This window comes from Puntigrus tetrazona, chromosome 15 (genome assembly GCF_018831695.1).
Source record: "Puntigrus tetrazona isolate hp1 chromosome 15, ASM1883169v1, whole genome shotgun sequence".
Classification (NCBI taxonomy): domain Eukaryota; kingdom Metazoa; phylum Chordata; class Actinopteri; order Cypriniformes; family Cyprinidae; genus Puntigrus; species Puntigrus tetrazona.
In genome coordinates, this window is record NC_056713.1 from 16,748,495 (window position 1) to 16,765,346 (window position 16,852).

The window sequence follows — 16,852 nt, forward strand, 5'->3', positions numbered from 1 at the left end:
GCACTGGTGTTAGAAAGGGTCAAAAAATACATTTGGTTCAGCTCACTCTGTGTCTTTAGCTGGGAGGCAGAACACAACACCCTTTGTGTTATTGCTACTCTTTCTACTCAGTTAATGTCACGGTGTGACTGGGAGAGAAATATCACCTAGGAAAAATCATGTTTTTAGAACTGGAACAAAGCCACTGTATACAACAGCAGCAAGACACAAGATGAACTTTTTACTTAACTTTCATACAGTTACAAAAGAAAGACAAAGTGATTTGCTATTGATTAGGGCCATTTGTGAAAGGCCTGTGTGTATCAGTTTACTTCTGAATAGGCAGTGAGCCTGAACAAATGAGGAAGGAAGAACAACGCAACAGCCAAAACAAATATTTGCTGTTATTTTCTATGAAAAGAGCTTGTAAATCAAAAAAAAAAAAAAAAAAAAAAGTAAGTGATATAAATTATGTGAACAGAAGCATGTTTTTTTTTTTATTATTATTTCATCAAATGCCAAGTAAAAGATGCATACACCAATCATAAAAGCCATTTGGCCCCAAAATTTTCCCCTTACCATCTCTCCACATCTCCCATAAAAGCAAGTTCAACCACTGACACCATTTAGATTCTGCAGAATGTCTTGACCCCTGTCTCAGACTATTCTCTGTTGTTTTGGCTCGATGTGAGATGTGTTGCCATACTCTCTAGAACAGGATTCAATTAGATCCCTCACATCCTGCTAATCAAAACAAATCAAAGGAAAAGCACCAAAGCGCCATGTTCTCCGAGCCATGCTAATTGAGAGATGTGTCTTTTTGAGAAGGGAAGTCTGGGGAGGTGGGGGGGTGTCTTGGGAAAGATTGCAGTGAGTGGTGAGATCTTAAAGGGGTTTTGTCAATGGCCATGTCCAGAAGAGCTTGTTTCCTTCCCTTTCCTGCATGCCTGTTCTCCTCATTAGTGTCACTCAACAGCAGTTAGTGCTGGGCCGGCCACAGCGGTACCGGGTTCTCCCCTATAGTTCTCAAGCATGTGAACGCACCAGTCATGCTCTCAGTCACCAGGCTTTACAAGGGGGGAAGATGGGGCTCTCAAAGATTCCTCAGAGAAAAAGAACAGGCAAAAATGGCATATTCAAAATTATCATGTGACCAAGGCAAATATGCAAGATTGGTTCACATTCAGTTTCCCCTCCTCAAATCCTACCACATCAGTGAAAATAGAAAAGTTTTTTTAAAAGAAATAAATACTTTTACTTGGCAAGGATGCATCAGAAGAAAAACTGACACTAGAGACATTTATAAATGTTACAAAAGATTTATATTTTACTTTATATAACACTGTAAATGTTGGGGTTTTTTTAGCTTTCTATTCAATAAATCATATATATGTCATGATTCACAGACAAAATTAATCAGCAAAACTGTTTTCAACACTGATAACGTTATTATTGTTAAATCGAGATATAACAATGTTATCGATATCTTAATATTGTGAAAGCAAAGCTGTGTTGATATTACTGTCGTCACATCATGATATGAAATGATAGGTCAAAAAGCGTTTAAAATACATTTAAAACAGATTTTTAAAAACATCTTTAATGTTGTGCTTTGGACAATTACGCTTTGACACAGTATCTGTCAAATGAACTAAAACCAAAAAGCACGATATAGCTTAATCGCGTCATCAAGTCAGATTTTGTTGTGGATTTAAACATTGTTAAGGTGATCAGTGTTTGTTTTCCGCGCCTCAGAACAAGCTCCGTCCACAGTTAATGAATGCAGTGAACTTGTTTATCGCACGTGCTTGTTTTGGCTATAAAATATGGCTATTACTGTCATTGTTGTTATTATTATATTCTAATTGGTTTTGCTTCCAAAAACACAAGTGTGAATGTAATTTAGACTGAGATGGTTTATCACAAAGTGTATTAGATATAATAACTAAATTTTAAATAAAAAAATAAAAAAGTAAAATCTTTTTCTAATTCTTCATTTGGCTACAAATATCACATTGTAGACGTATTGTGAGATTTTGATACGGTTACATTATTATTATACGTTTCTAGAGCATCAAGTCTTATTTCAGAATTACGAGGCAAAAAAAACATTGGCTGCTAAAAACTGAGCTTTGCCATCACAGGAGTAAATGACATTTTTAAATATATTAAACTATATTGTAAAATAAAAAATTGTTGCTATATTTCTTGATCAAATAAATGCACCCTGGTTGAAATGTTAAAAGCTCTTACTGACTCGAAACGTTTGAACAGTACCATATATCAAAAAATACTTGATCCACACTGAACTAAGAGTACTTCAGTGACAAAATTTACCAGACAAGCCTAGAACATGTAAAGAACAGCTTTGCCTTTTAAAAACAAGATGTTGCTCTGCATTCAGACGGCTTACATATCAATTAGAAATTGAGCTTTGAAATTAACCAATAACAATAAAGTTTCCATAACAATGAGAAATTAAATTACATAATTGCATGCTCAAGTTGTTTAATTATTAGTATACCACAAGCATGTCTGGTATGCATAGTCTGGTATGCATAGCTGTTAAAAAAGCATTGCCAACAACAAAAACACCAAACATAACTCACCTTCAATGAACACACTAATCAGAGCAAATGACAATGTAAACACAATATTAAATATTTATTCTGCGGTATGAACAACTCCGTTTATATAACAGTGTGTTCACAAAAGAAACAATACAAATGTAAATTAGCAAATTAATAACACTACTGAAATATCAAGAAGTGAATAGCAGTTAAAATTCTGGTCAAAATCTTATCTTTCTTTCTTTTACTTTCTCTGTCTTTCTTTCTTTCACCTTTTTTTCTTGTGTTGTTCCTTGCATCAAACCATTTCATGGAAATTCCATGCAATGTTTACATCAAGCCACACAGAAATCTACCTACAACAGATTTAACCAAGGCCCTTTTATCAAATCTGTTTTCTCAGTGCACAAGCAAAAAAAAAGGCACCTGCAGAAAATTCAAAAGAGAGAAGGGGCTGCTTCGCCAAGCTGTCAGCAAAGAACTATGGTGGCGGAAATGAAAGAGGCGATCAACGGAGCCCGTGAAGCTGGATTGAGCCGTGCGTTAGTCTGGCTTTTTAATTGGCGCAGGGGTTGTTTGGAGTCAGTGGGCTCTCGGTGCCACTCTTTTCTCCCAGAGAGTGAAAAAATGTTCGCCGAGAGGTGGTTTCGGCACTTCACACGGCACCACCTTTTGGACTTCATTAAAAACTTGGCCTGGAGTTTTCACACTTAGTCGTGTGCCTCTCCCCGAGAGCCCGCGCCGCAGGACCCGACAGCTTTGCTGTTTCGCAGCATACTAGGTGCAAATATTTTTACACACTCAAAAACCGACAAAGAGAGTGAGAAGGAGGGAAGGAGAGTGAGAGGAAAAACTGCACCGTACAATGTAGGATGGAAGGGAAATGAAAAAATAAATAAAAATACAAGGGTAAACTCAATTTCAGTTCCGACAAGCGCTCTCTCGCTCTTCTGCCAGTCCCGTGTTAGGAGGTTTGCAGGAAATGAGAGAACTGGGAATGTAGCTTTTGCTCAGGCATTGTTTTGACAGCACTTATGGGCGGTAAATGCCAGGACATCTCCACTCAGACTGGTTTCGTGTTGTGTTGCTGGAGCTGAAGGATCGCATTATGTTGTGTGCTGGGCCTTTTAACATGGCTGTACTTCAAGCATGGCTCCCATTTTTGTAGATAATGTCACTCATTAGACTGATTATAGCCACTGGCTTGGCAAAGATTAGTGAGACCCCTGTGAAATCAAGTTTAAGGACCCGAAGGTGACTGCTCTGAGCTTTGAATGCAAACTCATTATGCAGTGTCTAACAGTGTTTTGAACTAGTGTCAGCAAAAATGACACAATAATCTTTTAAATGGCAGAAAAACCTGGCTAGCAGCCAGAGGCAGGGAACGAAAGCGCAGGGGGGCAGATTCGGCTGGTAACGTCTACACTCAAGATTTGGACCTGCATATACACAGCTGATCATACTGGTGTCCAAAAAGACAGTCGGTCAGGCAAAACTTTTCACAGATTTGAAATGAATATCATAACATCTTTTATCCAGAGAGTCAATATTACGGATAACAATTTCCGGTGACACTTTATTTTAAAGGACCAATTCTTGCCATTAACTATGACTATTGCCTCAATAACCTCCAAATATGCTGCTTATTAATATTAAGGTACTTGTTTAAATATTTTAAGTTTAAATATTGGGTAGGTTTCAGGATCTAGAATATGAACACAGCCAATATTTTAATAACAGGCATGCTAATAAGCAACTAGTTAAAAGTGAGAGTTGGTCTCTATACTAAAGTATTAGCTAATTTATAATAATACCTAACATTAACTAAAATGCATGTATGAAAATATAGCGACAATCCCTCAGCTGAAGCATTATGAAAACAAATTAACTACATAATTACTGATTTATAATACTAAACTAAATACCTTAAATACTTAAGTGTAAATATTACTAAATACTAAATTAGCCATTTTATTTTATTAATGTAATATCCATTTATTATATTCTCTGTGAATAAGATTTCCCATCTTAATTAAGTTTACTTATTATATTTAATAATTTCACAAATTAAATTAGGTACATACATTTGCAAAATAGCAACTTGACTGTAATTGAAGTTCTTTAAATAAAAGGAGACAAGCTACAGTTCCCAAACACTGTTATCTAATTATTTGCAATGATATGAATTTTCTAAATTTGTCCTCTAATCAGTGAACCTATTGAAGGACATTAATAGCTTTGAAATTAATTATTTGGGAATGTAACGCATCGTAGACAAATGTCTTGAAGATAAATACAAGCTTACTAAATTAGCAACTGGCGATGAAGCAGCCTCCAAACATGATCAATGAGAAAGGACAAGAATCAGCGGCAAACAAATGGCCCATCACATACAGATGATCGTCCATCGCCTTACTGCACCTAGAGGCTTGTTAAAACCGCACTACAGCAGCTGGTGAAGCGTCGGTAACTTGATTGGAAGGATTATGCAGCCTTAGGGTTGATGAAAATAACAGTTTTCTCGGAGGGCGATATCAGACCTGCGAAAATCCATTCGCTTCCAAAAGTGGCCTCAATCCCAATATCAATTAAAATCTTGTCGGGACATGCAGAGCCGTGTTGGGGAAAAGTAGTGTGAAACAACAAGCCCAATCACAAATACGGCGAAAAAGTAATCTCGCCCTCCGCCTGTGGTAAACTTCTGCGCTGTTTAGCACAATCATTGCAAAAACAAATCCCCACTCCCTTTTAGTGCTTTTGTTGAGAGATAAAAACTGCTCTATCGTTGCATGGCGGGGACAGAATGGCTATTGAGAGGGCTGATCTTTTGTTTCCTTAGTTTTCCATTTGGATCTTCGTGTTTATCCACTGCTGGTTTGCTCTTAAATCTAAGTGTAGGGTCGGACGGGTAATGAAACTGAATGGCGCTAAATATTGGCAACTTCCGATGGCGCAATAATGCCTAGCCTATTGACAGGAAACGGGAATAATAATGTATTTGCATTAAAGGTATTATTTGTCAATGCGCCTGGCTCTGAGCAAACATCCACAGGGCTGCAGTCTAACTGCTACTGAAGCCTGGCTGTATTAATACTACTATTCATCCCGTGTCCAACTCGAGCCAAGAAACAGCATTAGGCCCAGGGCCCTGCGGCCTGCATTTGGACCGGCCTTGCTGGCATGTGGATGTGCGCGGGAGCGAGAAAAAGAGTGCACCTTTTCTCCTCCAATGAGCTCTGGATGAAGCAAAAAAGTTCTTTATATCAATTAGCCAGACAAGTGTGCAATGGACACCTGTCACCCCACGAGCCCTCCTCCCCAGCCTGCTCTGATCAAGGACCGTCTGCCGTTCTGTTCAGCATCCGTTCTAAAAGAAAACACCTAGGCTGATCTCAGATCGGTGCACCTTTCCTCTTGGGTGAAAGTGCTGGTGGCCCGTAGCTGAGCCAGGGGGGCCGTCCCAGCTCTGCCTGAGAGGCCAAGCAACGGCTGCACGGCAGACACAAAATCTGGGGCACAGACCATCTGGCTGACAGTGCAGTCTGAAGTGAAGAGGCTGTCGGAAGTTCGTTGCCAGCATGGCTCGCAGAAGAAGGACATTAGATACCATAAAAACACACACACACACCTCTATACAAAGAAAAATTTCTTGTTGAGACAAGATTCAAACGAAGCATTTAATGCTTTGGATTCCACAGCTGAGGGCGAAATTCTCCTGTAGCTTTTTCTTTTTAATTAAAAAAAAATCCTCTCTAATGATCTTACATGCAAGCAGCGGTGCTAAAAAAGGTAAGTTAATCACCACCCCACCTCACGCCCCCCAAAAAAACTGAAGAAAAAAAAATTCAACCTTCACGCTCAACAAGGCAGCGATAATTCAATATTTTCTCCGTGATAGTTCTTTGAGTTCATCCCCAGCCATGCTAATTAAAAAAAAAAAAAAATTCCTCACATTTGAAACAACAATTAAACAGCCTCTCCTTGTACTATGGCACAGAGAAGTCATAGTTAGCCTGGAAAATAACACCAGCCAGACTGCAACAGACCATAACGTAACATCACAGCTACAACTCCAACTCAACTCTGCTCTATCAAAGGCCAAATTCAGCGAAAAACATTCGCCCTCTCACACTATTAACAAATACGCAGCAGACTTGCAAATGTAAAGTGGCTCGGCATGAGAGAGCAAAAGCAAACAGCTCTTACCTTGGGTTGAGCGCGTCTTGGAAAGGCAACTTTAGGATCAATCTAAATGAGACAAGGAAGGAGAGAAAGAAATATGAGAAAACTGAGCTTGTGATACTGTTACGTGAAGAGGAAAATTAGAAAATATTAGAAAAAGCCGGCAATGTGCTGCGACTACTCGATAACCTTCATGGAAATTATAGCATTAATCATGATGCAATGCTCCATGTCTCATGTGTAATCTCGCCTAGTTATTACACGCTGGTTGCATGAGGCCTGTGTATGACAAAATCGAATAAAACCTTACACAGGTTAGAGCATAATTACTCGATTACAACATAAATAAACAGGTGGCATTATATAACACACCGGAGATAATTCAAAGACTCGCTGAAGAAGTGCTGGAGGCCTCGAGGGAGGTCAGGTCGACATGGCGGGAGGTGTTTTAGTGAGCGCTGTAGATTTGCGGAGAATCAAGACAGGGCATTAGATCAATACATCCACAAGCTCCTTCCCCCCTGAGGGATTAGCATTATTATGGGTGACTCTCTCCTCCGCTGTACCACACCGCACGAGGGCCTATAATGCATCTTGGCATTTGATTGGGTATCACTAGGTTTATTGGTCAGAAAAGCTGTTATTTGATTGTAATATATGACAAACAAAAGGTTGTTTCGCGCCAATCGTGATTAAGAGCATTTGTGATAAATGGTGTACTAAACCAGTGTTAACAATTCATCCTGGAAATTAATAATAAATTCCCCAGGAGGATAAATTAACAATATAAATTCATCAATTGCAATCAAGACGTTTTTTTCTCTTATTGATTTTTGCATCATGCATTTTTTTTATTTATTTTTTTTTTTTACAGCAAAATATGGATGATTCTAATGCTAAAAGGAAAAAAAATCATTTTAAGAGATCGTGTCATTAATGATAAACGGGTATTATTGATTTCCGCTAGCTGGCTTGTTAGACTTCATATTAGTGAACATAACTTATTTATTTAAAACGCTTTTACATAGCGAAATAAGTGAGTTTCTGGCTGACTTGCTGTTGAGAAAGATGTTTGCTTTGGTCATTTAAACATTCATAGACTAAAACAACAGCCCCTCTTTTAGCACACAGGCCAAAAGCTTGGGCAGCCATAGCATTAGAAGGATAGGACGGTAGATAATCATGCATGCGAGAACAAAAACAGTTCAAAGACTTGCCTCTGCACTCTCATTAAATGGAAAAATAACTCAAGGGAAAAAGATCCATTAGTGCTATATTGCTCTTGAATATAACGCATGTCTGAATGCTTTGTCACTTCTTATAAATAGTAAGAAAAAGAAAAGCTGAACTGTGAGATGTGGAAGTGTGCAAAAGAAAAAAAGGTAATAAACATGTTTTGGTGGAATACGAAGGAGGGGGTCTCCTGGTAAATTAATTTGACCTGAACAGAATTGCAATATGTACAGCAAAAAAAAAAAAAAAACCTTTCTGGTGGGAAATGATGCTGTTGTGTTATACTTTAATTCATCCAGAAAAGTGTTTAATCTAAAACAGATTGCTTTTAGAGAAACCGGCAACAGTCTTTCAGTTGTCAATACACAATGCAATTCTCACCCTAGGCTTTCAGATTTGCAGATTACACAGCTTTTAATCAAATGTGAAACAAGTGTGTCAAGAATATCTCTGTACATGTTTTCTTTGGTCCATTTGCACTCTTCAAATGTGACAAAAAGATTGGACAGGAAATTGCAAAAAAGTGGAAAATAGAAAATGCAATAAAAATGGAAAGATGATACTGCAGGTACTTCTAAACTCCTAAATAAAGTGGGCACTTCATTTATTTCTAAATGAGCCAACTAAGTATCGTAGTGCTCAAATACTGTCAATCGCTAACCACATAAACTAAAGAAGCATAAAACCTCATAAATATATCAATATCTATAAAAGGTTTTACATTTTTTGGATAGTACATTAAAATTACTGCAAGTAGTGAATCTTTTTTTTTTTTTTATTAATTCTTAAACCTCCATTGGTGCAACTTCCTCAAAGCTCCTGGTCTCTCCAGTTGGAGCTGAAACCCCGGAGTCATGACACATCCACCCCAACCCTGACGATGACATCACTACCCAGAGCTCAGTAATCCCTGCTTTAGCACCAGCCGCTACTGTCCACATGATCTCAATCGCTCTCAATCCTGGATACATCACTGCTAACGCTAGCTTTCTTTTTTTCCCCCTCAGCCATTCAAGAGCATTTGAAACGTCAAACCTTGACCCACTTTTTTTACTAAGAATACTAGAATTACACATGTGTGCCATGCTTATGTAATCTAAATGGCCCACTTTTGATGTCCGAATTACAAGTTTTTCGACTCGTGCAACACTGACATGTACAATGTTATATTATTTTATTAATCAGACAGAAATGTTCTTCCACCTAAAGGCATTTCGGCTTACATCAGTCAATGCCAAACTGGCAGAGAGAGACATAATGAATAGCACACCTGTATTTCTAACAGATTTAGGGCACAGAACCAAGAGAGGTGGCGAATATTCACCTGCTGTGCTAAATTATGATTCAGAATTAATATTGCCCAATTGCTGGAATTAAGTAAACAATCATCAGTAATCTTTATTACTCAGTAATGGGTAATAAACAGTTTAACGGGTTAATCTGCTGTTGACCAAATTAGACACCTGATCTAATCTAATCAGTGCAACTTGTCGGTAAACCTTAGATTTATTTTCTTCATCTTCACACACACATTATGATGAAATGCTAATGTTAAACAAAATGTTTTCAAAATTTAAACAAATCCTACCTTATTCATATAATTTTTTTGATATATTTACAATATTTAAAGTGTTCCCAGTAAATTGCCTACTCACCTAAGAACAGAAAAATAATCCCAACCCCATTTTATCACAGAATTATACTTTTTCCTTTTTTAATGGAAAGCACTGAGAATGCCAATACGCAGTGTTCTGGGAGAGTATTAACCACAAAATTCCTGAGGGAAGCTATGAACGCCTTTAAATACAGTCCGTCTCTTGATATGAACTTGCAGCAACATGGCATCCATTAAAAAAAAAAGTCAGTGAAGGCGGTATTTGTCCACACCCTAGCTATCCCATATAAAAGGCTCTTTCAATCTGGACTCCTACAGGTAAATAGCAACTGCATCTACAAACAGGAAAGATGGTGACTTTATACATATAAATATATACATGCGCACACACAGACACACACACATTATATAATATTCACATTAACTTTTACTGGTACAGCGTCTGCTTATCCTGGGCTTCACTGACAAACAAAAATCTAAATGTATTTCTGCCTGGTTTTAGGTTAGGTTAAATAAGGCAAACCTACTTCTTGCTGACAGAAATTACGTATGACTCAGTTTGCCTATTTACATGGCCATTGTAAAATTATAAGAATATGCTATATTTTCCAGATATTACTCCCAAATAAAAATGCTTTGGAAGAATTCATACTATATAACATTTTATAAAATGAATACTATAATATAAATACAATGTTACTCAATTCAGATAAAATGCAATATAAATAAAAACGTTAAAACAGAAGTGCTATAATGCACAGAAAATAATTCTAAACTCTACAGGTAAAAACACACTTCAAAATCTTTTTATAAATTAGAATCTTTATTTAAAAAATGTACAAGAAAATCTTGGTACATGCTCTAAACTTTAAGCTTACTTCAAGTTTTCATATTACAAGCACCTTTAAAAATGTCGAAACAACAGCAAACTCCGGGCATGAATAAAACAACTGAAAAATAAGTACGAAAAATTTTAATGACGACACATTAGGAAATAAATTGAATGCATAAATACTTAAATGTATAATAATGGCAAAAGTGTGTACCAGTACACACACTAACCTGCGCCAAAAATGACATAAGTCTAAAAAAAATATCGTTAAAAAAAAAAAAAAACAACACAAAAAAGAAACAAATTAGTTCAAATAGGTTTACCATGTAAATGGTGCATGTAAAACATTTCTAATCAGCAAGGTTTACGATGAATTTATCCATGCATCCAAAACACATTCTTGCCCTGAGCAACATCCGGAGTTCTGTCTGGAAAATTCAATCAGGAACAAGAGTGCAAAACACTATGTCATACACTGCTTACATTGCAAGTCTTACGTCACAAGAGGCGCTGAACGCAGCTGGAGTCACAATAGAACAACGCCGCAGGTAATTATTTCCTCCTCCCCCCCCTCCACACCTCAAAGGGGATTTAACCCTTTACTCCCCAGACCCGGGCTGGCAAGCGAGGGGTTAAAACCTGTTGAGGCATGCGAGGAAGACGGGACTAATTATCCGGCTACTTATTTATGTCAAGTACCCCCGCTGTTGTGTGTGCGGTACAATGACAAATGCCGCAGAGTGCCTCGACCCGGGAAGGGATATGATAGGGAGACTGCGTGTCTTTTCACCACTGAATGTCACAGATACAAGCATGTTTAAACGGCACTTCACAGAACATGAAAACGCAAATAGAAGGGAACGTACCGTCTTTGAGTCTAATTCGTGGTGAGGTTGAGCTAGGACCTTATCTACACTGGCCGCATCCGCAAACGTAACGAAGCCAAATCCCCTGGAAAACAAAACAAACAAAAACACAGACATACATTAGGAGCTCACAAGACAGCGATGCGTTACACGTGTTCGGCTGGTAAGCGTGTTAACATATCCATTCTGTTCTATCGCCGAATGCTACACGGACTATCTGTAACGGTTTCAATAACACGCTATCTTAGAAACACGGCGAGTCAAGGACGAAAGCGTACGGTAGGTTACACAAAAATGGAAATTCTGTCATCATTTGCTCACCCTCGCGTCGTTCCAAACCTGTGTGACTTTCATTTGTCTCAGGAACATGAAAGAATGTGTAGAACGACAGCTTCAGTCACCATTCACTTTCATTGTAACGTTGTAGGGGGAGAAAATATGCGAATAAAAGTGAATGGTGACTGATACTGTCAGTCCATAACAATTCCTTTTGTGTCTCACAGAATAAACAATGACAGAATTTTCATTTCCCAGTGAAATATCGCTGTCCTCTATATTATATTATTTTGCAAGGGCTTGTTTGACCAAACATTTCAGATAAACGTTTGCATAACGCGTTACCTTAGTTACAGTCTGACAAGGACACGTAAGGTTACTTTTCACGCAAAACAAAACCCTGGGTTAACGTCTTTTTAAACCCTGGGTAAGGGCCGGTTATAACCTTAGGTTAAGAAACGTTACAAACTTGAAACGTGAAAGGAGTTCGGAGGCGCTTTTAACGTCCTTATGAAATCATGCTACATATGTTTAGCAACAGACGACCAATCATAAACAGCTTTGGCGCTTTGCTCATTAAATATTCATAAGCACTGTACAGTCTAAGAAACTTTCACGCGCTGTTTAAATTTAAATGTTTGGGGGAAACGGTGCGTTTTTGTGGGACATTTAAGACGACGTAAAGCAAACGGAGAGGGTCTCCGCGGCGACATTTCTACTAATATTAAAACAGGTCGCGTGCCGATAGCGTCCAATCAACGTTTTAATCCTCATGAATATGCAAATGAAAACGCAAAAGGTACAGTAAGAGATCTCGCAATCTGACAGCGGAGGATTAATTACTAACCCAGGGTAAAGTATGCACGGTGTGAAACACGGAACAAAATAACCCAGGGTTAAGGATGACTATTTCAAGTGTGAGAAACCCATTAACGTCCCGACGTCGAAGACGAAAACGCAAGCACCCGCGTTAAGCGCTCGGTTTATTAAAGACATTTGGTTTAACGAGAAGAACCCCGAATCAATGTCAAACTGTATCCTATCCACAAACACGCCGATCCAGCCGCCTCAACAGCGCATAGCATCCGAATAACAGCGCAAGGGCAAAATCGCCAGTTTAGATCGCTCTGAATAAAAACCTCAGCGTGTCAGTGGATTAACAAACTGAATAAAATAAATAAAAAAATGTCTTTTTTTTTACCTGGAGCGTTTTGTCGTGGGATCTCTCATCACCATACATTCTCTGATTTCTCCAAATTTACTAAAATAGTCTCTAAGGCTGTCTGTGAAACAAAACAGAAAGAAAGGAGCACACATGAGCAAAGCATTCGTGCGTTGGACACCAGTTTGTAAATTAAACGCCCCCCTGGATGTCTAACAGGGGTCGAATAGAGGACTTCAAATGACGGCACATATCCCGCACGGCGCGCCACGCTGGATACAATGAAAGAAACACAACACAGCCCGACAAACGCGCGCAAACGACAGCGAACCATCGGTCTCTTACCTGGTGAAGTTTGCCAGCTGAGGCCACCGATAAACATTTTACTGTAAGGGGAAAACACAGCAGAAGTGAGTCCAGATGTCAGATCGGCCATTTTGACGTGTAGCTAGCGACAAAAAAAGCAGAGCTAAACGAAGGCAAAGCAGAGCGGTGTGTGTTTACTGAGCCCCGGCGGGCTGTGCTCTCTAATATACATCAAACAAAGGTGTAGTAGTTGCGTGCACCCGGAAGAGCGTTTTTAAAACATGCTCACTGGAGAAAAACACACAAGGAAAAAAGTCAAGTGCTGTCAGCGTTGGCTCTGGCTTACCCCGGGTCGTGTTGCGAATCGTTAGGGCTTCCAGATGTGGCTTGGCTCCCGTCTCCCTCCATGGCTAACCCAACTGTGGCCAGTAACTAACACACACACTGTCAGAGCTAAGAGAATATTACTGAGCCGGGAATGCGAGCGTCACACGTGGGATCAGCTCTGCCTGGCTCCCTCCCCCTCCCGTCACCCACACGGGGCGGAGCGCGGAAGGGGCTCGTCACCTCACCCATTCCATTGACGTCATTAGCGCGGCCCCGCCCACCCGGGGCTCGGAGCATGAGGATCGGATCGAATCGCGTCACTTTTATTATTGTCACATCGCCGCGGACGCGCGCGAGCGTGGCGGACTCACGTTATACACGCGTAGAAACGGAGCGTAAACAAAGCTGCGGGAAGTCTGCCTGAGCGACGCCCGGGGTCCGGAGTAGAATTATCTTTATCTGCTAGAACTATTTCGATTGCAGAGAAGCGGCACATCACTGATAACATTAATAAGCGCCGGTTCGTTTTTAATACTTCTCCCCGTAGAGGATTCGTAACTTACCTTCTGTTTGTTGTGAGTTGCTGAAACACGTCCAACAAGCAAGTAGGGCGTAAATTAATTTACAGACAGCCTTGTTCGATTTAATCAGTGGATGATGGGTTTTTTCTCCTAAAGGTTCAGGGTTTACATATATCTGTTTTTTTTATTATGAACTATTATATTGATCAAATCACATTTAGGTTGCTATCGCATTTGTGAACGTGCCGTGGCATGCGCTAGTGATTTAACACTACACACGCTATGAAAAAAATGTTAAAAATTGTAAATGAAATCAATATTGGAGTGTGTTTTACAAAAAATATATACTGCTCCAGTTTCTGTGCTTCAAAAATAATATGCCTCACTTGCTGCTTCTTTGGAATTACGTGAATAATTTACTAGCAAGTTCCAACTGAAAAAAATGTTTCCATAAAGCAATTCTCCTAGCATGCAAATATATCTATAAGGTGATAAAATCTAACAGCAATAAACTCCTACACGCTGACCAAAGAAAACATGCCTTACACATAAGCGTGTCATAAATCAATATTGTAATCACATTCTCGAGCGTGCATGCAAATAGTATGCATGATTATTGTTTTCGGCTGCGGTGTACACTCACAAACCGACTGTACAGAGCACACCTCCTTCAGCGACACCCATCTGTCACGTAGAGACGTTAAACTGGAAATATCTGAGCTATCACACGCCGCCCGAGGGCTTGTGGACCCCTTGACTTCCGCAAAATGCAGTTTCACACATCAATTAACGGTCTTTAAAATGCACGGAAAGGTTAAGGGATCTTGTGCTTATTATCCACGGAGAAGGGGGAAGAGCGAAAAGGAAACAGACAGAGAGAGGGGCTCAATTAAGGCGGCCTGCTCAGTGGATTTTCAGTCATGCTACAGTGATTGCTGTTTATTTCCTGCAGCTCTGTTCGAGAGAGGCTCCGCGGCCCAAAGACACCTCATCATGCTTCTTTTTTTGTTCTCTATACCTATACCAATTCGGATTTCCTCTCCTCGCCTCTCCTGCTAAAGATAGCTCCTGAAAAACAGTCAGAACTCTCGAAGTAAAGAGCCCACATAAAGCCGGCGTCCAGAGAGGAGGGAGGCTGAGATGCTCTTGATTGGCAGGTGAACCCGCTGTCTCACCTCACTGCCTAGCGGGCAGCTTGTTGGTAAACTGACACACGGGTACCTGTGGGGCACAACCCAGAAAACGAAACATCTCTCTCTCTCCCCTCTCAGTTTATTCTCTCTCGGGGCTTTGAGCAAGACAAGACCACCGTTTCGGAAAAAAAGAAGCAAATAAACAGCGCGCCAAAGCTACCATTGTTTTCGACATTTTTTTGTTGACGTTATTAATTCTAATAAGTATCACCAATAATCATTATCAGCCGAAACCGAGCCGCCTTCCGCTCTCAGCCCCGAAATGTCGTTTCTGTTAAGTTCAAATATGCATCACCGCCGCCGTTCCATTCCATCGTAATTCAATACGCAATTAAATTTCTGATAGGCTTTGGCAGAACATTTTACAGGGTATTTAAGATAATCGAAATGACATAATTTCATAATGGGATTTGATAAGCATAATGGTGGGCAAAATAGTTTATTCAGCGCGATTGCCTTTCGTTTTGAAGGGAAAGTGCAAAATAACATTTCGCCTGACCACCTGAAAGCACGTTTGCGTTTTATGCCTTGTCATTTCTCTGGCGTTACGATGAGGCGCCATGCCAGATCTTCACAACTGGGCCGTCAAAGGAGGCTGTTTTTAGAATCATGGCTCATTGAGATTTGGCATAATTGAACAGGAAATTACTGTTCGGAGCAAGGTTTTAAATATCTACATGATGTCCCGAGTGTTTCATAGCAATGTAAGCCTTAAAGAGCATTTAGGGATATGTTTATTGTGAGGCCAAACGTTTACTGGATCATTAAAGAACACTGCGGACCTCATTAGACCTTTTATTAGCGTGTCGTATTACTGTATTATCAGTCGCAGAATTAGCTCAAAACACTTTTGACACCTTTAATTGTCTGAACGCACAAAAGCAAATCTATTCATGTACATTTCGCCGCGTAGATCAGCCATAAAATCATCTACATAATAAATACACCGCTGCCACGAGACGAGGCATCAGTTTCATACGCTTATGAATTTTACCATTCACCATATGCATATTCATGTTGCTCGTGACATAAACAGAGACACGGCTGTCGGGTTTGATGAAATGAAATTGAAATGCAACTTTAAAAGAAACACACATCAAGAGGATATTTAAATATACACATTTGCATTCGGCGGGTTTTGAAGGCACGCTTTATTAATGCCGCAACCCTCGCCATTATTAAGTTAAATCTAATGTCTCTGGAAATCCATTAAGTCTTCAAAAACAGCGGAGAAAGACGTCTGAACTGAAGACCCTTATTAAAGACTAGACTAAGTGCACAACACAGATCTGTCCAATTAGAGCCTGTGCATTTTGCAATTAGAGAGAAAAATGTAATGTGCCAAACATTGCCTAAAATGGCCAATTTGACAATGGAGTTAGAAAATATCTGCTCAGATCTTTAAATGGATAATTAGAGAGATAATACTTCATGTTTAAGAAACAGTTTTAATGGAGGTTGAAATAATAAAGAATGGAGTCTCATCACGTTGTCGCTTTTCAAAGCAGCGTTCCGGTTCTTAGAAAATGATTATAAAAGTTCTTTAGTTTGATACATTTTCGAACCCCAGAATAAGCACTATTCAACACTGAAGAACTATGCAAAATGTAAAAAAATAAAATAAAATCCTTGCTTTGTCGTCCAGAAGAGTACAAGTATGTTCACTGTTTACAATGGCAATGCTTTCTTAGTGCCGTAAAGAGAATAAGTATTTTTTTAAGGGGAGACAAAAAAAAATGACCTACAGAGACAACCCAATTTATGGTTCTTAATTTCTAATTGGCTGTTCG

The 16,852-nt window shown here is 39.4% G+C and overlaps 1 protein-coding gene across 13 annotated transcripts in view; it reads right to left on the reverse strand.

Annotated features, from left to right (window-relative positions):
* Positions 1-13,570, reverse strand: part of msi2b (musashi RNA-binding protein 2b) — a 210,783-nt gene extending 197,213 nt beyond the window's left edge. For 7 of the 13 annotated variants that reach the window (XR_006252653.1, XM_043258810.1, XM_043258808.1 and 4 more), the window contains exons 1-5: positions 13,368-13,569; positions 13,061-13,101; positions 12,755-12,836; positions 11,278-11,362; positions 6,756-6,797 (exon numbers count right to left, since the gene is read on the reverse strand). Coding sequence is in view for 12 of the 13 variants with exons in the window: in XM_043258810.1 (XP_043114745.1) it covers positions 6,756-6,797; positions 11,278-11,362; positions 12,755-12,836; positions 13,061-13,101; positions 13,368-13,429 (312 nt within the window). In the remaining variant the exon portion in view is untranslated. Of the gene's footprint in view, positions 1-6,755; positions 6,798-11,277; positions 11,363-12,754; positions 12,837-13,060; positions 13,102-13,367 lie in introns of all 13 variants that reach the window. The other 6 variants (XM_043258805.1, XM_043258809.1, XM_043258802.1 and 3 more) reach the window with 3 other exon arrangements.
* Between the last annotated feature and the right edge of the window lie 3,282 nt (positions 13,571-16,852).